Here is a 26,973-nt window from a genome sequence, read left to right on the forward strand (position 1 = left end):
GTCACTTCCGGTGTATGCGTCCGCGTGAGAAGCGGCGAGCTCATGGCTACCCTGGAGTCTTCCAGGCTGGACAGCCAGAGTGGAGACACGGAGACAGACGGGCTACAGAGTGCAAGGTGGCTGTACTGTGGAGAGCCCGACGACAGGCAGAGAGCTGTGCTGGGTAAAGACTGCGGGACCGGCGCGGAGTACCGCATAACCCTAATCCCCTTCTGTCTGGGGCACCATGTAGCCCTCCTGCTCACTGCCTGGAGCTGGGACAGAGTCCCCGCCATCCTCCCGTCCTTCTGTCGTGACTTCACATACGAGGACACTTCTCAGGGCAGTGCCAAGGACTTGGCGATTACACCAGGTTTCTCATTCGCCCATTTTCCTCTTCACGGAGCAGAGTTCCCTCTCTTCCTCCAGTTAATGACATCCCCTCAGTCAATTTTCTGCCCAGAGGCTACCCCCTTCCCATCTCCCTCTTTAGTAGTGGACCAGTACTTCCTTCAGTCCCCCTAAAAGTGGGACATGCGCTCTCTTGCCTTCGCCATGGGTTCTCAGCCACAGTGCAGTTCTTAGCCACCACACTCTCCTGGCCCTGCTCTCATCTCATTCTTGGGCTACATTTACAGTCCAGTTCTCCAATGGGAAGCTTCAGAATCCAGGCAACATGCGCTTCACCTTGTACAACAGCAACGACTTGGTAAACCCCAGGCTGAGGAATCAGCGGATCCTGGTAAGTGTGGGCAGATACGGGAGGGCCTGAGGGGAGAAAAGGAGTAGCAGCAAATGGGACTGTTGCTGCACCGAGGTGCAAGATTTTGGGTGAAACGATGACTTTTCACATTGGGAGACAGGATTTCTCCGTGCAGCTCTGGCTATACTGGAACTCACTGTGTAAACATAGCTGGCTGACCTCCAACTCAGAGATCTGCCTGCCTCTGCCTCCTAAGTATTGGGATTAAAGGCTTGCACCTCCATCGCCTGGCTCTCTAAGCAGTTTTTAAAAAACATTTATTTATTTGTGTGAGTTTGTGGAGGGAGGAAAGGATGATGCACATTTGGAGGTCAGAGGAGAACTTGGGGCAGACGGTTCTTTATAACACGGGGGTCCTGGGGATTGAGCTCAGGTCATCAGAATTAGGAGTAACCAGTTTTACTCACTGAACCACCTTGCCAGCCCTCAAAGCAGGCTTTTTGGTTTTTTTGAGACAGGGTTTCTCTGAGGCTTTGAAGGCTGTCCTGGAACTCGATCTTGTAACAGACCAGACTGGTCTCAGAGATCTGCCTGCCTCTGCCTCCCAAGTGCTGGGATCAAAGGCTTGTGCCACCACCCCCCGGCTTGTTTTTGTATTTTTAAAGTTTATTTTGTGTGAGAAAGCATGTGTGTTGTATGTACATGTATGCATGTGGAAAGTCGGAGGGCAACTTAGAGGATTGGCTCTGCTCTCTACCATGTAGTTCTGGGGCTCTAAGTCACATTATCATCCAAACCACAAATGTTCTATCCACAGAGCCGACCCAGCAGGCATCACAGCAGTTGTAATTTGTATCTGACGGTTAAGGGTCTTGAGCAATTATAGATATTTTGGGCACCAGTGTCACTTCTTTTGAGAACTGTCTATTTGGCTCATCAGCTCACTATTGACTAAATTATTTGAGGGTTTTTATATTTAATTTTTACTGTTCTTATATTCTAAGAATCAATCCCTTGTTGGATGAATATTGTTATACTTGGCAGGAAAGATTTATTTATTTATTTATTTATTTATTGGTTTTTGGAGACATGGTTCCTCTGTGTAGCCTTGGAGTCCATCCTGGCCCTTGCTCTGTAGACCAGGCTGGACTCAAACTCACAGATATCCACCTGCCCCTGCCTCCCAAATGCTGGGACTAAAGGTGTGCACCACCAATGCCCAGCCTGAAGCTTTTAAATTTCATGCAATCCCAGAACTTTACCTATCATTTTGAAGCTTCCATATGGTATTTGGGGTCCCCCCGAGCCTCCCTAGATTCCTGAAGATAAGATGGAGCTGGATCACCTCCTGGAGGATATGTATGGCCAGTCATTTTGGTCCTGGATTCTAAGGCTTCTGCACATGTCAAAAGGAGTCCACGCTCAGGACCCTCCAATGATGATTGTAACACTCCCTTGTTTTTCAGGCAGCTGAAACAGACAGGCTTTCCTATGTTGGAAACAATTTTGGGACTGGTGCCCTCAAATGCAACACTCTTTGCAGGTAATGGACACAAAGGCTCCAGGAGGGTTGTAGTGGTGACAGACACCACTATCTTCATAGTTGGGGACATCTGCAGATCTGCTAAGACCTCATGTTTCAAGACTCACAAGTTCCATATACTTGGGGTGTAGACACCCTTAGAAAGGAAAAGATGGCTTGCGTTTGGCAAGTTCCTAAAGACCTCGTTTATTATGACATTATTTGTGACTCTTCTATCCCAAAAGATAGCTATGTCTGCTGATTTAGAATGTGTGATCATCAGGTCAAAGCTTGCCTCAAGTTTGCCTTGGGACAAGAGGAGTTGGTATCTTCAAGGCTTCTGGCTTGGAACAAAGCAGCCCACCAGCAATGTCACTGAGGAAGTGAATGACTTTAGCAACTTTGCCCTTCACTCAGCTCTGGTGTCTTATGTGCGACAGCACCATCCAGCCTGAAGAGTCTATAATCACAGGCTCACACAGTGTGGATGGAATCTCATGATGGCACCACAGTGAAGGCCTTTCAGAGTCCCTGCTGGGACACAGCCTTCAGTCACGCAGTGTGCTGAATCTTAACATTGCATCCCCCTTACAGAGATGCTCTCCCCCTAGGGACAAGGTTTTACTTGTATTTGTCTCCATAAAATTTAGACATGCCAAAATTCTGTTTAAAGTCTTATTACCTCAGGAGGGTTCCCATTAACAGCAGTGGCTTTAGATGTGATTGGTTATCGGAACCATCTGGTGACTTTTTCAGTCCACGGCCATTTTATGTCTCCTCCCTCTTTATCACCCACTGTTCCCTCTCAGTGCAGGGGTTATTGTTACATGTGAGCAGTGGATGCCTTTCTCTGGCAGAAAGGAGCTAGGGATGTGTAAACAGGAAAAGGAGAGGGTTGTGTGAATAATAACCTTTTAATTAAGCTACTATTGTATTATTCCTCTTTTACTCAGACACTTTGTGGGAATTCTGAATAAGACCTCTGGCCAGATGGAAGTATATGATGCTGAGTTGTTCAATATGCAGCCACTGTTTGCTGGTAGGTTCCAGAAATGAATGCTCGGTTAAAGGCAACACAGTTTGTTTGGGTGTGTTGGATTAGCTCAATTTGTTTTCTAAAAGGCCGTTTGTAATTTTTTCTAAATGGCTTCCCCCACATATACCTTTTTGAGAGGGTCTCATGCAGTCCAGGCTGCCCTTGAATTTGCTGGGTAGCTGAAGGTGACATTGGATTTCTGGTCCTCCTACCATCAACTCCTGAGTGCCGACCTTACAGATGTGTGTCACCATGCAAGCTTATATGGTGAAGGGGTGGAACTCAAAACTTGGTATCTACTTGGCAAACACAGCTTATCCTCAGCCGTAATAGGATGCCTTCTTGACAAGTGTTTTTGTTTTGTTTGTAATTTGAAATATGTATTTTATATATAATGGTTTTCCAAGACAGGGTTTCTCTGTGTAGCTTTGGAGCCTGTCCTGGAACTCACTCAATAGACCAGGCTGGCCTTGAACTCACAAAGATCCACCTCCCTCTGCTTCCCAAGTGCTGGGATTAAAGGCGTGCACCACCACTGCCCTGCATATAATTTTTAAATGAATCATTTATTGATTCCTTAATATGCTTCAAGGACTAAGCTAAGGACTGTATGACAAGTAAGAGCCCATCACTGTGTCTGCGGCCTCATTTGTCCTTGTTTATGAACTAAGAGGTTGGGTCAGAGGACACCCCTCCCCCAGTTCTCTTACGTATGCACTGAGGTATACAGTTAGTATTCACAGTGTACTTTCATGTCAGAGAAATCTCGGAATAAGAAAATCTGTTTTTCTTAGATTAAGGTTAAATAAATATCAAGAGCTATTAATATTTTTTAAGGCCTTGCAGAGCTGAGCACAGTTGGCTACAGTCCCCCTTGCTTCTGGGTTGAGACCAGGGTATCAGCTGAGCTCACAAGTTTATGGCCATCTTAGGCAACATAGTGAGACCCCATTTAAAAAGCAAACAAATGAACAAAACAAAAAGACAAAAAAAAAAAAAAAAAAAAAACCAGTAAAACACTCACTTGTGAGCCTCACAGTGTGCTCTCTTCCTGTTCTGTGTTTCTGTAGAAGATGCTATTGAGCAGGAGCCTCCTCCAGAGAACCAGACCAAGACTTTCAGGGAGAAGGTGAGTAGCAGTTAAGGAAGCTCCTTCGGGCCTGGTGTCCCCATCAATGTCACAGCCCCCTTGAATGTGGGATCTCTGGCTGCTCCAGCTCAATTGGTCTGTGGCTCTCTACCTGGTTGCTGCCTGCAGAGGCCTTCGGGTCTCCCAGGGAGCAGGCCTGCTGCTGCCTTGGCCAGGTGAACACAGCTAATGTTGGCATCTGCGCTGTTCTCTGGGCTGATGGAGGTGTAGCAGAAAATGTCTTAGGTTTTGGTCCGCACTGTAGAAAATGGTTGTACCTGGGGACTCACATGAACCAAGTAAGTTCTTTGAGCTTCTCAGGGTAGAGGAAGGATTCTTTGGGAAGTCATTTTGCCCCAGGGTGGCAGACTGAACTTTCAGTACTGCTGGACCGCTGCAAAGAGAAGACTCCTCTGTGGTTCAGGGAGAGTGAGTGGTTTATTAACAATGTCCGTTACTGGAGCAGAAGGCACATTGGCAGGCTGTGTGCCACAGATTTACCAACCCTAATTCCAGTCAAGTCTTCTTTTTGTACTGATGGAAAACTAACTATAGATTTGTAACTGGGAGTCAGTAGAGCAAACCCTAGTTCTGATGTGGAACAGTCTTCTGAGGTGGACAGCCTGATTGACAGGTGAGGTAATCTTGGCTCAGGGAGCCCAAAGCATGCTTGTGCTTACATACCTGGCAACAGTTGTGCTGTCCAGCCTGTCCTTACTGATCAGGTTTGTTTATTACACAGTTGGATTCTTGCATTGAAGCCTTTGGAAGCACCAAGCAGAAACGGTCCCTGAACTCCAGAAGAATGAATAAAGTTGGCAGCGAATCTTTGAATCTCACAGTAACTAAAGCTGCAGAGAACATTATTGATACAAAGGGTGTGCAAGGTAAGTAGCTGGAGCTTGGGGTAAGGAATGTGCCTGCAGTGACTTGAGATCTGTCACTCACCTCACATATGCAAGCAATGGGCTTTAAGGCTGGATTCCTTCCTGTTGCTTGCTGACAACCTGCTCAGGGATGACTCTGGAAGCATGAGAAACATGTGGCACTGTCCTGTCCTCATTCAAGGAAAGGAGACAGGCATGGGAGGGAACATGTGCAAGCCTTGCTCTTAGTGCCTGGCCGTAGCTTCTCTGATGTTGTGTAGTGATTATTATTACCAGGCATCTCTTTAACTCAGTTCTAAGTTAGAGCGTAAACACGCTGGGGCTCCTGGAGCATCAGCCTGGTGGGCAGTTTAGATCTCAGCAGGTGTTCAGATTTGAGTTTTGGACCATGTGGTCTCCACTGCATAGGGTGCATGGAGTGTTGGGGAGCCTGCAGCCAGACAGGGTAACACTCATATTAATTTCCCTCCATTTAAAGCTCTGGTTAGCGATGCCATGCAGGATGACTTGCAGGATGACTCCCTCTACCTTCCTCCTTGCTATGCTGATGCAACCAAGCCCGAAGACGTGTACAGATTTGAAGACAGTATCCTTGCATTGGAAAGGTGCCTAATTTTCAGGCTATGATGTTTGTGTCCATTGGCAGAACCAGGCTGTGTAAGGGTGGTCATGGTCCTGTGACATCAATAAATGCAGCATCCAAACCTTTCACCATGTCCCAGTGCTGTTGACAAGAGGTTGGTTGGTCAGTTCAGTTTCCTCATCAGTGGAGGGACCCACTCCTGGGAATCAAACCCATTGTTCAGTAACAAGACAAACAGGCACAGCTTAGCCCTGTGGGGGTCTAGAGTTGGCTTGTACCCAAGTCTAGAGCAGACACACTGAAAGAAGGGTTGGAACATAGAACTCCACGGCTCAGTGGGTCTGACTAATTGGAGAATGCTAACAGAGACTCTGGTAATGAAGTGAGAAGGGCAGTCCAGGTAGGAAGTGACCCCTAGGCTGGGGTCTAAGAATATGGTCTCTGCACTCCACCTTGCTTCCTCTATGGACCTTAGCTTTCCTGCCTGAGAAATGAGGCCCCGTGAGATGACTTAGCTCAGTGGGTTTCCCTTTTGGTCAGTCATGTTCTTAACCTGTAACCAGTTCTGTCCCAGGCTGAGTATGATGCTCTTGAGAGCCCATCAGAAGCTTTCAGAAAGGTCACATCAGAAGACATACTGAAGATGATCGAAGAGAACAGGTATTCATGGGTGGAGGGGGCATCTGTGAGTCAGGATGGGAAACGGGAGTCAGACACAAAGCAAGACCTTGCTGATAACACTCGGAGTCATTGGGGAGGCATCTGCTCAGCCGTGGGATGGAGGAGTGAGCTTTGACACTAGGCTTTCAGGCTGTGGGCAGATTCAAGGAAGAGGATTGGCTCATGTGTGTAGAGCATATAGCTGGAGAGATGATGGCAGGGTCCTGTGATTTGGGGCCTGGCACCAAAGCTAGCCCCAGACCCCGATGCTCATTGTCCCTGGCAATGCCCAAAGGCTGGCATCGGCATAGGTGCTAACCAGAGTGACAGCTGTGACAGCATGCTCGAAAACGTTTCTATAATTAAATATGCATTTTTCAAATATTTTATATTTAGTTTAAATAACAGATTAGCCCTCTTAAAACATTTTTTTTAATGATGATGGTTAGATTATTTCTTAGTTCTGAGCCTTCTAATTATTCCTTTCTTTTTTATAAGATTATGTCTGTTTATATGTGTATATGACATGGGTGTCGGTGCCAGGAGAAGATGTCATTGCCTCTTCTAGATCTGTAGTTATAGTCATTTGTGAGTGGCCCAGTGTGAATGCTAGGAAACAAACCAGTGTCCTCTGCAAGAGTAGCAAGTGCTCTTAACTGCTGAGCCACTCTCCTACTCTGTTTAACTTTTAAAAGGTTTTTTTGTGTGTATATGGGGGGGGCTGCGTGTACATGTGGAGGTCTGGGGTTGATCTTAGGAATTGTCCTCTCCTGTGTTCTACCTTGTTCAATGAAGTGGAGTCTGTCAGTCAAACCCTGTGCACCTTGCTAGGGCTAGTCTCCCTCGCTAGCTTGCTCCAGCGTGTGTGGAGGGCATGGGGACAGTGTGCTGGTGCACCGCCTCACAGCCTGCTTTTCCCTCACGTGCTGCCGTTTCCCTTCCTTGTTTCAGACACTGTTCCTTCATCATAGAAATGCTGAAGTCTTTACCATCAAATGAGGAGAGTCGAGACCGGCAAGCCCGGAGCATCTGCTTTCTAGATGCCCTCATCAGATTTCGAGCTCAGAAAGTGATAAAGGGAAAAAGTAAGCCCCCACAGGCATTTTGTCCTACTTATTTCCAGTGGTTACTTGTCTGTGGCTCTCACATTGCCTCCATGGATGTGTGTCCAGGCCCTCTCCGTGTAGCCTGCCCTCCCTCCTGGTCCCGCCGCCTGCCTGAGCCTTGCAGGGTTCCTCTCTTTAGTATTTCTTTCATCTGTTCTGGAAATGGGGACAGGGTTGGATGGGGCTTTCAAGGAGCACACTCACTGCTTCTGTTTTATTAGGTAAAACACAGTGTCCAGGTCAAATGAGATGAATAATTTAAGGGAGGCTGTTAGAACAGACGTCAGTTACAGGAGGAGGAGAAGTCAGGGCTTGCCTGTGAGGAAGCTTGGGGCAGTTGTTTTGTTTTTTTTTTAAGGCAGTCTCACTATGCAGCTGTGGTTGGCCTGGAACTCACTGTACAGTTCAGACTAGCCTGGGACTCAAAGAGATTCAGTTGCCCCTGCCTCCTGAGTGCTAGCATGTGGGAGGTGTGCACCACTATGCTTGGCATTTTCTTTCTTCTTTTTTTCGGGGAGGGGAGGGGAGGAGGACAGTTGTGACAGTTTATTTCACACTAAGAGAGTCAGTTTATAATGTTTAAAATTCCAGTTCCACTTGTTTCTAGAACCGTATGTGGTGGTCACACATTCAGACCCACCCCAAGTTGGAAGCCAGCAGGAGACAATGTACTTTCAGCACAAGATGTGTCTGCTACTGTGAAAGGCACCAAGGATGGATGTGTGCCTTCCTGCTTAGCTCAGGTTTCATATTCCAGTCTCTCGCCTTCCACCCTCGATTTACTTAGCTGTGTGGGGTGTATACCTAGCGTATCTAGGGTTAGGCGGTAATTTTGGAATCAGTGCTTTCTATATATCCATGTGAATCTGGAGGATGGAAGTTGGGGCACATCTTTACCCACTGAAAATCTCACTGGCTCCAACTGCAATCTGTTTTATTTCCCAGTATCTTATCGTCTGTTCTTAGTCCTCATCAGTCTGGTGTTTTTCTATCTTTTCATGCCCGCTTCACAAAACACCTCAAAGCAGCTGCTTTGGGTCTGGCCATTACAGCCCCAAAGGCCTATGGACTTTCCAGAAAGATGACTCAATGCAACGTTTGTGTGTTGTAGGTGCCCTAGGACCTGGAATCCCCCATATCATCAACAGCAAGCTGCTGAAGCATTTCACCTGCTTGACTTACAACAATGGCAGGTCAGGGGGCTAGTTCTACGAAGAACTAGCGGGTGTGGCAGGGAAGGGTGGGGGCTCGGGTACAGTTCCATGTCCAGAGATCCAGTGCCAAATAGCTCACCGCCATTTGGTGGGCTTCCGGGGACAGCACATATACATCATACACCGTCCCCCTTGGAAGTGTTCATTTGTGTTTGGCTGTGGTGAAGCGCTTCCTGATGACTATAGTGCTATAGAAAAGTGCAGCCAGCCCATCCTGGCCTGCTTGCAGTGTTTGACGGGGCTGTGCTTCCTGCCCGACTGCCGTTGGAAACAACAGGGACAGCGCCGAGTTTGGGGTTGTGTTTCCTGCAGGCCTCTGAGCAGACAGTAACAGACTCATCCTTCATGAGTACAGTGCTACCACACCACCTAGGGAAAGTGTGGGCAGGGCTTTCTCTGTCTCTTAGGGGAAATGTGGGTTGACTCACTGTTCACTGTGACTTGGGCAGCTTGGAAGGAACAGGTTGTGCAGCTTGATGCTCCCTGCTCCGCAAACTGGGAATATGACTACAGAGGATAAGGCGCTGGTGTTCTTATTTAGCACCTGGAATATAACTTCATTTCTCCTTTATTGACACTGACTCTGCAGTCTACGGAACGTAATTTCAAATTCTATGAAGGCCAAGATCACTGCGTATGCGATCATACTTGCCTTGCACATAAATAACTTCCAGATCGACCTGACGCTGTTGCAGGGAGACTTGAAACTCAGTGAGAAAAGGTGAGCACAGTAGTGTAATGCTGGGCCCTGCAACTGCCTAGGTGGATTCCTACTCCTGTCCAGAGCATGAGGCATTCAGTGTCTCGTAGAATAATGTTGTGACCAGAAGATAATTTCCAATGAATGAATGGTTGACTGGTGAGAAACCTGGTTGATTGCTGTGTGCCTTTTCTTTGCAAGGTGTGACACTGAACTCATTCACAATCCCTCATTGATTTCTAAAAAAAAAAAATAACAAGCATCTAAGATCTGGAGAAGTAATGACTTTCTCAAGCTCTCACTCCCAAAAAGTGTGCCTGGGCATCAGGACCGAGCCTCCCACGGCTTTCTGTTCTGAATAATCCTGTGTGCTTTGAATTGCTGTGACTAGGGCGGGGCCTCCGTGGTGGATCTAGGGGTGGAGGGAGGGTGGGAGCAGAGACCCTCGCTTCACGGTCTCCGGAGAACAACATGCTCTTTGCGCCTGCCTGTAAGACCTACACCGCACACCCAGGGCTACTCTCCATCTGTGCTGTTTGTTCCTTAGGATGATTGAGATAGCAAAAGCCATGAGGCTGAAGATCTCCAAAAGAAAGGTGACCCTGGCAGACGGCAGGGAAGAGGATCACAGACTGGGCACTCTGTGTGTCCCCCTGCCTCCGGCCCAGACCTCAGATCGACAGTCTAAGCGGAAGAAGATGACCTAGATGTTTTCCAGAATCACAGCCACTCCTGTGCACTCCCACTTGTACTTTTTGAAAAGGGAGGCAGACTGGATGTTTGGTTACCTATAACTCAAGTACTCAGGAGACTGAGGCAGGGGACTGTGGATCCTGGGCCAGCCTGGGACTGCTGTGCTCCCCACGCCCCGCCCCACCCCGTCCCAGGCCTTACTTTAACATGGTGGTCAGGCTTGTTGTGCCTCATGCAGAAATTAAAGCAGTGGCCCTGTTTGACTTCATCTCCTTCCTTTGGTGTTGCTGTGGTTAGAAACGGCAGGTGTTTCTCCTGCTGGGTCCTGTGCAGGGTTTGGGAGGGTCTGGGGAAGTTTGGGTCAAAGGATCACATGAGGCTGAAGTCTGAGCTTAAAGAAAGGATGAAGGCTTATGAAGAGGACCTAGAAGGCCTGCAGTAGCTGGGGGACGACCAAGCAAAGCAGGGCTCAGGAGGCTCCCAGCTCTTCTGAGGTTGGCAGTGGGATCTAAATTTACAGCCTACTACAATACAGCAGAGCCAAATCAGGAAGTGATAGCCACAACTTCCTCTGAAGACCCTTTGCTAACCAGGTGACCCACATGGAGGCAGTGTCACCGTTTGTCTTCAGAAAGGCCCCTGTGCAGGGCTGGAGTTACAACTTTTGAATGATATGGAGGCTCTGGAATACAGCTTGGAACTGAGCCGTGCTGGGAACAAGCTGCTATAACAAGAGTCCCAAGTTCTGCAGTCTCAGTGGAGCCTGTGGCACGTGTGGGGAGGCCTGCTGGTCACTGGAAACTCCAGCAAATGTGCGGACTCAGTTAAGACCCCCGAAGCGCCTCCTTTAAAATATATAGAACTTTATTTTGGTTATTGAGATTTTGGTAAGTACTTGGTTCACAGAAAAGTCATTTCTTACAAAATAACGAAGGCAGCCTTTTATCCAGCGACTCACATTGGGGCCACCAAACAAGTGCAATGGACAGTACTGCAGATGGGAAAGGCCAGTGTTCTTGTCCCCACGGTGCTTAGGGAGAAGTCAGAGCTCTCCCTCCCACCCACCCAACAGAGCAGCACCTAGGCTCCACAGAACCAGCGTGGGATCTGGGCCAGTGTAGGACAGTGGCCCCAAAGGCTGGTGAGGGCCCTGCAGTAAAGGCCAGGTGGGAAAGGGGTCACCAAGGCAGAGCTGGCCCTGCATGCAGTCCCCTTCCACAGTGGGGTCCAAGCCTACCTGGCTCTCAAAGCTCGCCACGTTCACAGTACAGTCTAGTGACACCCTTTGGGAGCTGGCCTTCTCATCACTTAGGCCACTAACTCAACTCTGGCTCTGGGCTGGGACTGAAGGACACAGAGTTCACAGGTCAGGGCGGGGCATGGACCCAGAGAATTCCAAAGCAAGGCAGAAAGTGCTCAGTGCCCTGAGGGAGCAGGGGTGAGGCTTGGGTGGGGGTAACTATCACATGGAGCAAGACGGCAGTGTCTGAGCTAACCCTCGAGTAAAAGGTGAGGTCTGCACATAAGGACACAGCTGGGAAGGGCATGCCAGGAAGAAGACTCGCAAGCCAAGGCACAGAGTGGGGAATACGGCAGGGCTGGTCAAGGCGGCTGATCATCATCCGTGAGGATATGGACACGTCGGAGGACACCTCCATCAGACAGGCTGGAGCTTGCAGGGGCAGCTGGAATGTGTGTCCACACAATCTGAATCCTGTGGCAGGCACTGAGCTAATGCGTGGAACCTGGGGACTCCTTGAGGAGGGCAGAGCTTTGTTCATTCCCACACAGCCCAGCCCAGCAACTGCCTGCACTCCTGAAGGCAGCCACCTGTCCCCTTATTTATAGCACGTCCCCTTATCATTCCTGGGGCAGCTTTTCAGAAGGAACTCCTTGCTCCAAGCCTGTTCCTTGCTCACAGGGCCATGTGCCAGTCTAAGAACTGTCTGTAGTAAAAACACTGCAGCCCCCAGAGGCAGCTGGGAGGCTGTTATAGTCCCCGGAGGGACTGAGAAGGGCAGGTCCAAGAAAGGGGCAGCTGTCTCCACCTCACCTCATTTACTTCCCTTGATCAGAAGTACTCTTCCCTGAGAGGTGGCTAGGTTTGGTCTGTGTAGATAGAGCAAGGCTCTCTGTAGCTCGGGAAAATCGACCTACAAACTGCACGTGCTGTTTGAGCTTTCCCAGCTCTCCATAACCTCTAAGTGCTAAAGCGACTAAAAACATGCCTTTTTCTCCTAGGACAATGATTCCAAGGTCCTTCCTGCTGAAGGCTGTGGAGCTAAAGGGTTTTAGAGGTACCTTGATCTTAGTCCCCAGGAAGCCTACAGCCCTCTTCAGGAGTGGTGGTGTGTAGGATGGGGCTGGGGCTGGGAGTCCTCCTGGGATAACTTCCATCCCAAGGCTTAGCCTCTCGCTCTCCTGAGCACCCGCTGGGGCCTGGACCAGAGGCAGGTCTTCTTGCTCACAGGATGGTACAAAAGATGCTGCGGTTGCTGTGGTAACCACCTTCCACACGGGCTGTGATCCTGGTTGCCATGGCTGTCACCTTGTGCCCACTGTGGGCTGCAGAGGAGCCCCTGAGTGAGTTTTCAAGGTGAGGTCGTGCTGGTGGATTCACCAGGCGCCAAGTGTCAGACCTGGAGATGCAGAATGACAGCCAGTGAACCCCGAGGCCGAGAGAACCAGCGAACGCCTGTGACTCACCACTGGCTTCAGTTCTCTGGATCTCAGAGTTTAAACTCTAAGCCAGTGACTGCCCAGCGAGGTGGAGTGAGAAACTAAGGGACAGCTCTCTGCTGCATTTCTGCATGGAACCTTGGTCACATTCCTCTGTGACCCTTAACTTCCCCATCTTCCTGGATCTGGATGTGAATCAGTGGATTTTAGCTCTCCCCCCCCCCCCCACCAGCAGCAGCTTTGTGGGTACGAATGGTATAAAAGCCTATTTATCATTACCAAAAACTAGAAACTACCAAAGGCCCTTCAGGTGAGCAGGCAAACAAGCTGCTGCATCAGTACATAGAAACCACTAGACAATGAAAGGAACGAACGCAGGAAGACAGGGCGGCACACACTTTTTATCCCAGATCTCTAGCTAACCTGGCTTACAGGGTTCCAGGACAGCCAGGGCTATACAGAGACCCTCAAAAAAACAGAATGACATCCAGGGGATCCAACGTTCTTCTGGTCTCTGCAGACACCAGACATTCATGCAGTACCTGTGGCACTCACGTATACACATAAAAACAACAATGGCCAGGGGGTGGTGGCTCACACCTTTATTCCCAGCACTTGGGAGGCAAGGGCAGACGGATCTCTGTGAGTTCAAGGCCAGCCTGGTCTACAAACTGAGTTCCAGGGCAGCCAGGACTACACAGAGAAACCCTGTCTGGAAAAAACAAAACCAAACAAACAAACAAAAAGCCAACAACTAATAATGGTAGAACCACCACAGGGACACTCACACACCCATGTTCACCGCTGCACTATGGATACTAGCCAGCAAGAAAACCGGCTGAGACACCCACCAATAGACGACAGAAACTATGACATTTGCACAAAATGGATGGAACTGGAGATAATTACATTATGTGCAAGAAATCAGCTCAGAAAAATATGGCATTTTGTGCAGAATCTAGATTCGGATTTCTAAGTGCCTAAATGCATGGGGGATGGTATCATAAAAGTAGAAAAGAGACTATGATAGCTAATCTCCATATGCCAGAGTTTGGTTTGTATTTCTTATCTTAGAGGGTAAGGTGACTATATAAATTATCCAGAACAGGAAAAAAAAAAAAAAAAAAAAAAAAAAAAAGGAATGGGGGACTATTTTAGGAAAACAAGGATGGCCAGAAAAGGAGTGCAGGAATAATAAGGGAGAATACTGTATTAATGACAGACACACTGTGCAAACACCATAGTAAAACCCTCTCCTTTGTGTGCTAACCTAAAAGGAGAGAGGAGAGAGCAGGCTATTCACGAGCAATGCACCAGGCCAACTACACCACACTCTGCTAAATGAAGGAGCAGGGTCAAGATAACATAACCAGCATCTGAGTGGGTGCTGGGATCCAAACTCAGGTCCCCACGCTCACACAGCAAGCGTTTTAACAGGTGCCATCTCCATGGCCCACTTACTTCTTCTTGAAGACCAGGAACTTGTTGTTTTGCATGATGCACTCTCGGTTGTTAGTGACCTGCTGGAAGATGGTCTTGTTGGTCTTGCCCTGGAAGATGATGTTCTCCTGTACCAGGGCCTTAGCGCGGCCCCGCACGGCAATGCCATATGCACGGAAGGAGTGGATCCGGTTCTTTAGTACCTGGGAGAAGCGGCCAGGGCTTGTCACAGAAACTCACGGACTGGTAGAAGCTGAGAGACTTATAAAACCATGGAGTCTAAGTGTGTTGGAGAGGTCAGCATGGAGCAGGAGCAGCTCTGGGTGGGACACAGAGGGCAGCCTGGTGGAGCCCCTGTGTCCTAGAGCTGATGGATGGGCTGTAGGAGGGCCGAGCTGGGGACAGTTCTTCCCAGAAGAAGGGACAGTATGTAAAGGCCTACCAGAGAAGGGCACTGTCCCAGAAGCCATGCCTACTTGCAGCCTGACTGAGCCTGCAGTGTGCCTCTCTCGCTCCTGTTACTAAGGCTTCAGAAGAGTCTAGTTATTTACATCTTGCCCACATTGCTGATTTGTGAAGCTACAGAGCTGAGAACCTCTGGATAATCCACAGGGCACTGGCTTATCTGTTTGGTTGTACCATGAAGCCATAGCACCATGCAGTGCTTTCCCTAAAAGGTGCTCAGAGCTCAGTGTCATGTGCCAGGCCAGTCAAGGTGCCCCCAAAGTCCAAGAGAGAACATATCAAATAGCCCGGGCAACTCAGCAAGTCTTTAAAATGTGGCAGTCAGGTGTATGAATGGCTAAGAGGACTCCCCACACAGACCACAGCATGTGCGAAGGCCCTCAGGCTCTCTCCTGGCAAGTACCCCCTGCACGACAACAAAGGTCCAGTGCAAGCTTATTCTGTCAGCCAAAGAGCTGAGATAGGCGGGACTTTGACATAGAGACCAAGAAGATAGTTAGAAGGCTCCCAGCACCATGACTCTCCTGTCCATCCTCTGGAGCCCAGTTCGTATGCTCCCCCTCTGTGGAGCTCCCTCTCTGTGAAACTCAACCTCTGTGCACAGCATTTTTCCTTACAGCTGAGTGCTAAGGGTTCTTTTTCTCAGCAAAGTGTGCAGGCCAGGCCTGAGCCTCGCTGGCACCTTGCATAGTTCACTTACCTTAGTGTCAGACCTGGGCAGCAACTGCAGTCCGCTGCCCCGGTTGCCAATGATGTCATTTTCCACAACAGAAGTACTGTCGCCTTTGGTAATGATGCCGTGGCCTCTATTGTCATAGATCCCGTTGCCCCGGAGCTCCACCTTGCACTGGGCTTCAACCTTGACCCCGCTCTGCCGGTTGCAGGAGATGCTGTTGTTGGCCACCCGCGTGAGCTGGCTGCTCTGAACAATGGTGATGCCTCTGTCCCCATTGGCATGGATCACATTGGTGATGACCTGCAGGGCCTCACTGCTCTGGACAAAGAGTCCTGATGCTACAGAGTGTGGGAGTGGGAAGAGCAGGGGTGATCCCAGGGTCAACCCTGGCAACGCCAGTCAGGAGGAATAGGATGGTAGGGAAGAGGCATGGAGTCCCTGCTAAGGTGGCCAGGGACACAGGCTGTAAGAAGACTCCTGAGATTCAACAGTCCTCTGGCCCAGTTCCCCACCCCAGGTCTCCCACAGGGTTGCAGTAGGAGTAGGGGGCCTGGGACGGCACCAGGAGAGGGCAGGGTAGAAGACAAGGCCCCAGGCTGGCTCAAGAGCAGTCGGAGCCAGCCTCTTTGGTAGCACCCGGGCTGTTTTCCCTAGCTTGGAAGAGTCACCTGACATGGCTTAGCCTGGGCTACCAGGTAGCAGAGCTTCATGAAAGGAGTCCACTACTGGGGTTGCGCTGGCAGAACTCCTTCCCCTGGGGCTGTTACTGATCTCACTGCTTGAAGTCACTCCAGAGGAAAGAGGCTTCCAGGGCCCACGAATCTATTCTTTTACTCCATCAGCACTTGAGAGTCTTACCTCACAAAACGTGCCATTGGATGGGGCTGAAGAGATAGATGGCTCAGTGGTCAAAAGCACTTGCGGCTCTTATAGATGACCCAGGTTCAGGTCCCAGCACCCACATGGTGGCTCACAACCATCTGAAACCCCAGTTCCAGAGGGATCCAATGCCCTCTTCTGACCTCCATGAGCATTGGGCATGAATGAGGTATACAGATACACATGCAGATAAAACACTCATACACGTAAAATACCATAAATAAATCTAAAAACTATTCAGAAACGAAGCCAACTAAGGCCTTTATGATCCCCTGCCACTGGGTCTGGGTTAGGGCACAGATTTAAGGAAGAAAGGATAGGGGGTGTGTGCGATTAGGAAGTCTTTGTCGGTGTGGGAATTTCAGGCAAAAGCAACACAGTAGTGAAGTCAGTGAGGCAGCGGTCAGAAGAAATGGATTTGAGCTTGGGGAAAGGCCAGGGGCTGAGCTATTCATTATGCAGTTACTGAATGTAGGACAGAGAGCCCAGGGCAGTGGGAGCCATGGAAGGGAACCACAGGGGTGGGGTACACTCACCTCCATTGTGATTGATACTGTTAGACTCCACAAGAGCTACAGTGACAGGGCGGCGCAGTGGGTCATCCTCCTTCTCCAGCTCTGTCTCCCAGAGGATGGCATCTCCATCCTCACTGAAGTTCTCTTGGGCCCCATGACCTCCAGGGAACTCGCCAGAGCCATCTTTCTGGCTGAACACTGCCACTCCATACAGGCCATTGTAGCTCACATGGTTGCTGGTGACATGGGGCAGGCTGGAGGACATCATCCACACACCACAGCCTTTGTTAGCTGGGACAGTGAAAAAGAGCCTGTCACTGACACTCGAGGATGGGCGGAGCAGCACCCAGTTTTACCCGAAAGGGGGAAACTAAAGGTACTGAGACAAGTCACCGTATAGTCCTGCCTATGGCCTTCTCCTTCATATACAAGGGACAATGACCAATTCACCTCACTATCTAGGACCATTCCTTAGGGTGCGAAGTGCTCTGAGAGCTGCCAAGTCCCAAGGGGCAGTGCAAAGAGGTCACCAAGGCCTCTGCAAGGTAGTAGGCTCAGTGTGAGCCCCAGCCCTACCATTCCCTGGTTGGGACCCTGAGTGAGCTACCGAACTCCTGTGCCTCTGACTTCATCTGTAAGTTGGGGTTGATAACTGTGACAATGCACACAGCTGGGCTCGAGTAACACCAGCTACAGATATTATTTGCTCAATGTCACATGGTGAGAACAGTATTTTTTTATAGTGACCCTGTTTTTCTGTTAAATTTTCCATTGTTTGCGCCAAAGAGATGGGAGGAGTTCCATGCCCAAGAGTTGGAGCTCACACGGGCCTCTATAGCAGATAACACCACACCTTTTACTGTCTCACATGGGGCTAAAACACTGCTTGCTGACCTCTGGGCTCAAAGTGGGTCAGAAGATGTAAAAGGAGCCCCTCCTGCTAAGAGGCCCAAGACCATGTACATCTGTTCTACAAGGGAGGTGTCTGAGGCCTGGCAGAATTGACAGCCTTCTCAGAAGCCACTAGTTGGAGCCGAAACCTGGGCTTTCTGTCTCTCAGGTGGGCGGACTGCAGACCATTGCCCGGGAACATGCTCCTCACCATAGATGGTGTTTCCCTCTATCAGTCCTTTGCCTTCATCACCCACGACCACACCATCTGAGTAGCCAAAGCAGATGAGGTTGCTCCTGAGGACCGGGACGCCACCACGGCGGATGTCTACCCCTCCCCATTGATTTTCACGGATGACATTTTCTATGGGGAGATGTGGACAGATCAGTACCAAGAGCCACCTTCAGTGCAGGCCATGATGACAAGGACAGCTAAAAGAAAGCACTCCCCAGCCTTCACCCACAGCAGGACACCCACATCTGTACCCACATCTGTTCTGCCAGCGCTCAGCTTACCCAGGACTGTTTCAGGGACTCTTCCACTCTTCCAAGGTCTAAGGCTGTGTTTGTCTTGTATACTCCTGTGTCTCCATACCCACGCCACCCAGCAGCCTTGAGACTGAGGAGGAAGAACTCCCCCATCCCATATGCTTGTCCTCGGCCTAGGCCTGCATTCCCCGCCCTGCCCCACCCCTCCTCTCTGAGGACTTGGTGGAAGAGCCTCACATCAGAAGGGTTAGTGCTGGACATGCTGCCTCAGCAGAGACAAGGCAGACTTGGTTCCAGGGACTGGGGTCCCCCCCCACCTTTTTTTTTTCTTTCTTTCTTTTTTTTTCTTTCTTGTTTTTTGAAGACAGTTTTTCCTCTGTGTAGCCTGGGCTGTCTGGGAACTTGTTCTATAGACCAGGCTGGCCTTGGACTCACAGAGACCCACCTGCCTCTGCCTCCTGAGTGCTGGGATTAAAGGTGTGTGCCATCACTGCCTGGCTGTGGTAAGTGATGGGCCCTTTCTGCCTCTGCGGCCCTGTGTCATACCTTTCGCCCTTTGCTCGTGCTCCATCCTACAAGCAGTCCTGCTTAGGTGTGGAAGTCTGTTTCCACAGGGGGCCCTGCACAAAGCTATTTCACGGGATTCCTACCGCTCAGGTTGTGAATTACGTGTCATCCTTGAAGAGAAGTCTATCAGGACCATATGCTTTCAAGTGCTCACACAGTCTTTCTATCACCTTATGCAAATGGCTGTATCACTCTCAGTTGGGTAGTCTTGTCTACATAGGCTTTTACATATTTGTATGCTTTCTCCTCCAAACTGTCAATTCCTGAGAGCAGAGCCGCTGTTTCCTTTTTCACTCCATATCCAGCTCCTGAGACAAGGGCTGCTCATAGCCGGTGCTCAGCAAGTGGTTTTGTTTGTTTGTTTGTTTCCCCCCTTTTCTCAATGTTAGGATCTAATCTAAGGCCACACACATGCTAGACAAGTGGTCTATAACTGAGTTATGAGTATTTGGGAAATGATGGTCACATGCGGTCAAGATCCCAGGCTCCATGCCGGGCAGTGGTAGTACATGCCTCAAATCCCAGAGGCAGGCAGAGTAACTCTCTGCATTTGAAGCCAGACTGGTCTACAAAGTGAGTTCCAGGATAGCGAAGACCACACAGAGAAAGCCTGTCTCAAAAAAAAAAAAAAAAAAAAAAAAAAAACCAAGGAAAAAAAAATCTCAGGTTCCAATGGCATACCAGGCAGATGTGATCCTTGCCTGGACCCAGAGGAGACAGACAAAACAGAGTACTAATAAGGTCTGTAAAATGTTCAGCAGAGGAGGCGTCCTGGGCACAGTGGGCATTATCTATGGATGAGGGGAGATAGAGCAGGTTCCCACACGAAGTGGCATGAGTTGAGACATAACAGACATGTAAGCGTTGGGCAGACAGATTTGCAGAGCAGGCAGAAGCTCACACAAAGTATGGGGAACTCAGACACCTGTCCAGCAGCTGGCACAGATGGTACCCCCTCTGTGCTATGAGGGGACCTCCTATGAATGCCCACAGAACGCCCACCTGCTAATCACAGAAAGGGGTCTGCGGTTAGCAAAGGTGAGGTGTGAGGGCCTGAAGCTGTGGGGTGATGCCAGGGGGTGGGGGCTTGGCTGCCACCTGCACTGGCTGGCTGCAGCTATAGCAGCTCCTCTCATGTACCTGTGATGAGGCCCTTGCCATTCTCGTTCACTGCGATGCCTGCTGCACGCCCCTTGAAGATGTGGTTTCCGCTAGAATAGGAGACAGGGAAGGATGTGAGACCAGGGCACCTCTGTCACGCTTCAAGGTGCCTTTCTTTAAAACATTCAAAACTTACTTGTTCAAGTGTGCGCGTGCATGTGTGTGCACTCGTGCGTGCACCTTGCACAAGTGCTACAGCAAGCATATGGAGGTCAGAGCACAACTTTTGGGAGTTGGTTCTGTCCTCCCACCATGGGATCAAGTTCAGGTCATGCTTACATAGTAAATGCTTTTACCCATAGATCCATCACACCGGTCCATTGCCTTCCTTAGTAGTCTTCCCAATGGCCCATGTTCACAGGGGACAGCCACCTAAGCATTTGGAAATCCTTTTCTGCCCTGGGATAGCTTGACCCAAAACTATCACAACTCTGGACTTAAGCACAATGATAGCCAACTCTTTATGGCTTTTCTGCACTGCATCAGTCAACACACAAACCATTTTCACAGATTTCACCACAGTGCATGTGTCACAGGGCAAGTCTTGGCAGCATGAAGAATTCCTAGGATGCTCTACCAAGCTTTCTTAGAAGGTTCAGAGCATTACAGTTCTTGGTGCTTTGGTACCTCGATCTCAGACTCTTGCTATATCCCCTCCCAAGCACAGTCTATCCTCTCAGGATGACTGTGTTAAAAAAAAAAAAATACAGCAACACTGACTTGTGAATCTTCATTTGAGACTCTTTAATGGTTCCCCAGCACAAGCAAATGTTTATGTAAACTGTCTTCAGCAATGGGATACTTACTACCTGCCTAAAAGCAGGACTAGGTAAGACATGGAGAACAATGATATGGCTATGCCCTGGAATTTCCCCAAGTGACATAGGTACCTACCTATGCAACAACATTTAGACAAACTCATATGGAAAAGGGCGAGGTAAAGCAGATGCACCGCAGAGCACATCTGCTGTGTGCTGTGTACTGACTGACACCAGCTTTCCCTCAGCCCCGACAAGACTGAGGCTTCTGCTCAAAAGCTTAGTTCACCCCCCACCCCCACCCCTACCCCCCGTCTCCATCAGCACAGGGCTTTCTGCCACGCCTTCCCACTCTCATGCTGCATGGCGGACACAGAAGGCATACATACCCCTGGGGACAGAGGTCATGCTCCAGTGCCGGCAGGACACCGATTCACTGGCACAGCCTCAATTTTAAAACATCAATTGGGACAGGAGAGGTGGCTGAGCGCTTACTGCTCTTGCAGAGGGCCCCTGGCCCTGTGCTGCTCTGTCACCGCCCGCCCACCTTGCTGTTTGTGTTCCTAGGAATGGCTGCTACAGCTTCAGGAGAGTTCAAGTCCGACCCAGATTTAAAAACTCAGATATTTCCTCTTCTTCCTCCTCTTCTTTTTTAGTGTGGAAGACTGAGCCTCCTAGGGCCTGGTGCATGCTGGTTAAGTTTTCTTCCATGAGCCACCAGCCACTGACATCAACTCGAAAGGCACTTCCAGGGTAAGGCCTTCCCTACACGTTCCTCTTGACAGCCCCACGCTACCGCTAGGATGGCAGACACACAATACTGCCCTTCCCTTTCAACTGATGACCTACAGCACATAAAGGCCATGGTACGCATCATGTGGAGGCCAGGGTTGTCTTCTTTTACATATTCATTCATTCATTCATTCATTCATTCATTCATTCATTCATTGTGTGGCTACACACAGCACACCTACAGAGTTCAGAGAACAACCTGCCATAGTTGGTTCTCTCTTTCTACCACGTGAGTCCCTGGGGTCAAATTCAGTTTGTCAGGCTCACTGGCAAGTGCCATTACTCATTCTGTATAGAGTCAGCTCCCAAGGAGCAGTTGGCGTGTGTCTGCCTTTGTTATCTCTGTGAGAAGTGCACCGTAGTGTCTGCCAAACAGAATGCCTGCACACAGCTAGCTGGAAGGGAAGGCAGAAGCACCAGGGCAGCTGTGTTGCCGGGGGGATTATGGATGGAGACTCATATTTCACATCACAGCTGTCGTAAACAAACAGGCTTTCAAATGGAAGGGCCAGATAGTCTGGGCAGAGCAGTGCCTACCTCACAATTGGATTTCCGTGGTATAGGATATAAATGCCAGCCTCCTTATTTGAAAAGATTTGGTTGTTCCTGATGACGCCTTTCCCATTGCCAAGGACAACAATGCCAGATCGAAGACCATGGTGGATCTGGTTACACTGCAAGTGAAAGTGAGACGTGGCAGGCAGATTCAACATGTCAGAGTGCAGAGAGTGCTTGAGTAGCACCTCACAGCTGCTCCAAGATGGACACAACCATGACAAGAGCATTGTCAGAAGCTCCCTAGCACACAGCAAAGGGACTAAGCTACGTGGCTGCCTCCTTTGCACAGGTGTGTGCATGCAAACAGTAGGCAGGGCGTGAAGATGAATGAGTGCTCCCTGCAGTCTTAGAACATGGCTATGTGGTCTTTGCTGTTGGGGGGTTCTGTGCTTTTTTTCCCCTAAGGCAGGAGGCTATGGAAAGTATCTGAGGCTCTTCAGAGCTCCCCACTCCCAATACAAAATCATCCAGCCAGACCACACCAGCCTGAACATGTGTCCACCCCTCAGGGAAGGGCATCAATTCAGTACAAGAGAGTGTGGCCCATGGCAATCCTGTGGAGACTACCCCCACAGAGGCACAGGGACCACTCACCTTCTGGTCCTCTTTCAAGGGAGGCCTGTGGGAGGATGCAGGACTGAGGGGCTCCCTGCCTCAAGGAGAAAGACCAGAGGAGGTCTGTCAGTGGAGGATGCTGAGGAGACTCACTTCTGCTCCTCTTTGTACAAATGGGGAACAGGCACGAGCCGGTACAAAATGTCTGTGACAGAGCTGATCTGAACCCTAGTTTTCCTGTCTCTTAGGGTAGAGACTTAATAATTTGAGATCACAAAATTTTGGTAAAATTTTCTCATTCTAATTATGTGTGTGGAAGTATATGTGTGTGCATATGTCTATGTGTACGTGTGTGAGAGTGAGTGGGGATGCTAGAGGTCAACCTTGGGTATCAAGCATCAGTAGCTACCCATCCTGTTTTTTTGATCTCTCATTGGACTGAAACTCTACAAGTAGGCTAGGCTGGCTATCTGGCTAGTGAGCCCCAGGGATCTGCCTATTTCTGCCTCCCCAGTGATGAGGTTACAAACTCTTCTGAACAATCCAGGTTGCCCAGCTTGGGCACAGCAGTAATCCCAGCCCTGAGGCAGGAGGATCTCAGTCCAAGGCTAGTTTGAGTTGATTAATATGCCCCTGTTTAAAAAACAAAACAAAACTAAAACCCAAACCAACCAGACCAAAAACAACAAACAAACAAACACCCCCAAAAAACAAACAAACAAAAAAAACCAAACAGCCTTAAAAACATATCTTGTTATTAGTCATCAATTAAGGCAGGAAGTCCCATGTTGATGCACCTTCAGAGTACTCTTTCCTTTATCTTCAGCAAAGGCTGGGACAAAATCTAAGCATGTCTAGGTGTGTCTGTCCATCATTTTAACCTTTTGAGCATGTGCTCCACAGCCATGAGCTAAGTGTGTCCAAAGTGTGCCCACCATCTTTTCTTCTTAAATTACAACCTTAAACTAAAGTATGCCCTTAGGGGAGCATGCCTGGGAGTGTGCCCACCTCTAGGGTGTTTTGTTTTTTCTACATGAATGTGTATGAAGTCCCTGGAATAAAGTCCTCAAGCTTCCTTTGCTCAGGGAGGATGCCATCTTAGAAATGCCTCGTACTCACTCCATACCTGCTCAGCTAACCTTTCTCTACCCACGTGCCCTGGCTGTCCTTGTTTTGACTTTGTACACTAAGAGGTAACCACCACAGCAGGTTACAGGGCTACAGGCTCCCTTAACTTGCTCTTCAGAGACCTGTGAGGTCTCTGAAGGGTTGGCTAGCTCACAGGCAGTCCCTGCCTGAGATGTCCCTCAGAAGACTGAAAAGCTTAGAGGGGCAGGTATATGTAACAGGACCTCCCTGCCTCACTTCACTAAGCCAGGACCCCCTCTGCCTGCTGAGGCAGCCCACCCCACAGCCAGCACACTCCTTTTGCCTTTCCGGCAACAGTGTCAGGAACTTCGTGTGTGGAGGCAGTGCATCCATCACCCACCAGCTGCACAGCAGAGGCCCCAAGAAGGGGAGGGATGGGCAGGAGTCACTGGTTGGGTGTGTCTTTTTAAATAGAGTTATGAACTCCATTCTCTGAATATTCGTGGCCAGTTTGGTTTGAAGAGCTAAGAGCATTGATCCTGAGTTAGACTGCCTGACTCAAATCCCACTGCCGCTTGCACCCTTTGCCTTCACCTAGAAAATCATTCTATTTCATGGGATGACTAACACGTACAGAGAGCTTTCTTTAGAGGCATCTGGTACATAGATGCACATCATATTTCACAATTGTTACCACCTTTCTACACTCACAATTCTCCAGTTTCTGGAAATCTCTGGAAAAGCCAGAACAGAAAGGGAACTAGTGTCACATATACTGGTCACATAAGCAAGGATTTTGTATATATGATACACATGAGCTTGTGCATGTGTACATGTATAAATGTGTACATGTGCATGTACAGAGACTGAGGCTGAATGTTGTCTTCCATTACTCTGTACCTTCTTCCTTGAGATGTGGCCTCTCATGTAACCTGGACCTTACCAACTGGACTAGACCTGATGTCCAGTAAACCCCAGGGATCTTCCAGTCTCCATCTCCCCAAAATGAGGATTACAGGGGTGTAGTACCATGTCTCTTCTTTTAAGTTTGTGCATGTGTGTATGTGTGCCATATGCATGAAGGTGTATCCAATTCTTTGAAGCTGGAGTTATAGAAGTTGTGGGTTGCCTGATGTGGCTGTTAGGGACTGAACCCATCTTCTGGAAGAGCAATAAGAGGTCTTAACCACTGAGCCATATTTCCAGGCCCCCATGCCTATGTTTTTGTCTAGATGCTAGAAACCTGAACTCAGGACTTCATGCCTGCCGAGTAAGCATGCTGTCAATTGAGCCATCTCCCCAGCCCCATAATCAAGGGTTTTATGTAGTTTTTATGCTGGAAAACCCTAACTGCAAACCATGCTTATAATCCCCAGAGCTCGGAGGCAAAAGCAGGAGGATTAAGAGTTCATGCCAACTTCAGCTAAGTTTGAGGCCAGCTTGAATTGCAAGAGAACCTGTCTGTATCCTCCTACCAACCCACAAAACCAAACTCTATATGCTCTCATTCTACAAAGCCACCCTGAGGGTAAAGTACCCTATCCTTCTCTCCAAAGAATGCACTGAGCAGATCGGTTGTGCTTTTAGAGTCACACATCACAGACAACACCTCTTCAAAGCCAGACAGATGAGTTCTGAGGAGGTTCTGAGAAATTTTCCTGTCCAGCCTGTCTTTCCTATTGGTGTGATGATTTCAGGAAGTGACTTACCCAAAGTCATCACTAATACATCCAGAAAGACAGTCATGAGAATACACAAAAATGGGCAGGATGTCTGAGGAACATCCTCAGACAAAGTTTCTAAAAAGTGAGACCCAGGCTGAAGGGCAAAATCATGGAGAAAAGTACCAGGATGAGTGGGTTGGATTTCTTCCGAATGTCCACACCAGCCTCTGCGTTGTGGTAAATGTTGTTGCCAGCAATCAAGCCTCCACCCTCCAATCGAAGAAAGATGCCTGACGCCCGGCACCGGTAAATGTCATTCCTGAGCATGACGATCTAAGCAGAAGAGAAGAAAAAAAAATTTTTTTCCTTTGGGGGGTTTGTCAAAGGATGGTCAAAGTCTACCAGAGGAGATGGTTTAGTGGGTAAATGTGCTTAGTGATGAGCCTGACAACCTAAATTCAATTCCCAGGATAGTGGGAGGACAGAACCAATTCCCCAGAGACTCTGACCTCCACACCCATGTGCGTGTACACACATACAGGGACACATACACATATCACACACACACCACACACACACACACACCACACACACACACACACCACACAGACATACATACCCTACACACACCACACACAGTCACACAGACAGACAGACAGACAGACACACACACACACACACACACACACACACACACACCACTGTATAGTAATAATAATAAACCTTTCAAGAATGTGCAAGCCTTTGCCTTCCCACAAGGTCCCAGCAGTTCACAGTTGATAAGAAGGGTTACCTCTCTGTGCACCCCACCTTTCCACTCTTGTTTCGGAGGACACAATCTCCCTGTGCAGTGGGACACTGCTCTTTACTTCATGCCAGAGCTTTCCTAAAACTCAGAAGCCTGGTCCTGGGATGGAGAGATGCTTACAGAGCACATGGCCTTTGTTAGGTCTCAAACCAGGGCAATGGGCTACTCGAGGTGCCTATTTACCCAGCGAGTAGACCTGTCACCAGGCTCTCCCAGCATCCCTCAGTCCCCAACGATTACAGGATCCTTTTGGCTGGCATACCCTGCCCTCTACCCTAAACCTCTCCAGTCCACGGGCTGGGCTGCCCTTCCCCCAGTTGCCCTGCCCTTTATAATTCAGACAGTTTGGTTACCCAGCCCTTTTTCCATTTTTGTCTACCTTTTACCCTCCTGGCCTCTTGGTCTCCTGGCTCACCCCTGTCTCCTTACATGATCCAACTCAGGGTCATGTTCACTCTGGGCTCTCCCAGATGTCTCTGTCTCTGGCTACAATTTCCCTTTTATCTACAATAAACTTCCTCTACCACACCTAGGAGCAGTCATGCCCATGTCCTTTCTCTTTCTTTCTTTTTTTCTTTTTTTAATTCTTCTTCCAACTTCATGCTCTTGATCTTGCATTCAAAGAAGTGTTAATGTATCTCAGGCTGACTCACTCTGTAGCCAACAATGACCTTGCACTCCAGCCCCAGGGACTCACAGATCTTTGAATCACAGGGTTGCACTACCACACACTATTTTATGTAGTACTAGACATTGAACCTGGCACTTCACACAT

At 49.1% G+C, this 26,973-nt stretch overlaps 2 protein-coding genes across 2 annotated transcripts in view; one reads left to right on the forward strand and one right to left on the reverse strand.

Annotated features, from left to right (window-relative positions):
• On the forward strand, positions 1 to 10,395 carry Polr1e (RNA polymerase I subunit E). Its single transcript, XM_051187713.1, has 12 exons — positions 1 to 163; positions 618 to 721; positions 2,149 to 2,225; positions 3,158 to 3,243; positions 4,311 to 4,369; positions 5,112 to 5,256; positions 5,735 to 5,842; positions 6,403 to 6,499; positions 7,451 to 7,584; positions 8,717 to 8,798; positions 9,409 to 9,540; positions 10,067 to 10,395. Exons 1-12 carry the CDS (start codon positions 43 to 45, stop codon positions 10,224 to 10,226), a joined length of 1,305 nt encoding a protein of 434 aa, XP_051043670.1. The 5' UTR covers positions 1 to 42; the 3' UTR covers positions 10,227 to 10,395.
• A 1,621-nt stretch (positions 10,396 to 12,016) lies between these two features.
• Fbxo10 (F-box protein 10) overlaps positions 12,017 to 26,973 on the reverse strand; it is a 44,847-nt gene continuing 29,890 nt past the window's right edge. Inside the window, exons 4-11 of the mRNA XM_051187714.1 lie at positions 25,574 to 25,723; positions 22,062 to 22,198; positions 19,954 to 20,024; positions 17,969 to 18,121; positions 16,888 to 17,157; positions 15,497 to 15,810; positions 14,353 to 14,534; positions 12,017 to 12,851 (exon numbers count right to left, since the gene is read on the reverse strand). Coding sequence (XP_051043671.1) covers positions 12,677 to 12,851; positions 14,353 to 14,534; positions 15,497 to 15,810; positions 16,888 to 17,157; positions 17,969 to 18,121; positions 19,954 to 20,024; positions 22,062 to 22,198; positions 25,574 to 25,723 — 1,452 coding nt within the window. The 3' untranslated portion in view covers positions 12,017 to 12,676. The remainder of the gene's footprint in view (positions 12,852 to 14,352; positions 14,535 to 15,496; positions 15,811 to 16,887; positions 17,158 to 17,968; positions 18,122 to 19,953; positions 20,025 to 22,061; positions 22,199 to 25,573; positions 25,724 to 26,973) is intronic.

Source organism: Phodopus roborovskii, unplaced genomic scaffold, assembly GCF_943737965.1.
Source record: "Phodopus roborovskii unplaced genomic scaffold, PHOROB, whole genome shotgun sequence".
Classification (NCBI taxonomy): Eukaryota; Metazoa; Chordata; class Mammalia; order Rodentia; family Cricetidae; genus Phodopus; species Phodopus roborovskii.

Excerpts from the sequence above, each read along its gene's own strand:
- Polr1e (XM_051187713.1), top strand. The coding sequence starts at position 43 with ATGGCTACCCTGGAGTCTTCCAGGCTGGACAGCCAGAGTGGAGACACG. Across the intron at positions 722-2,148 it reads TGAGGAATCAGCGGATCCTG|GCAGCTGAAACAGACAGGCT; the intron begins GTAAGTGTGGGC and ends CTTGTTTTTCAG. Across the intron at positions 4,370-5,111 it reads CCAAGACTTTCAGGGAGAAG|TTGGATTCTTGCATTGAAGC; the intron begins GTGAGTAGCAGT and ends TTTATTACACAG.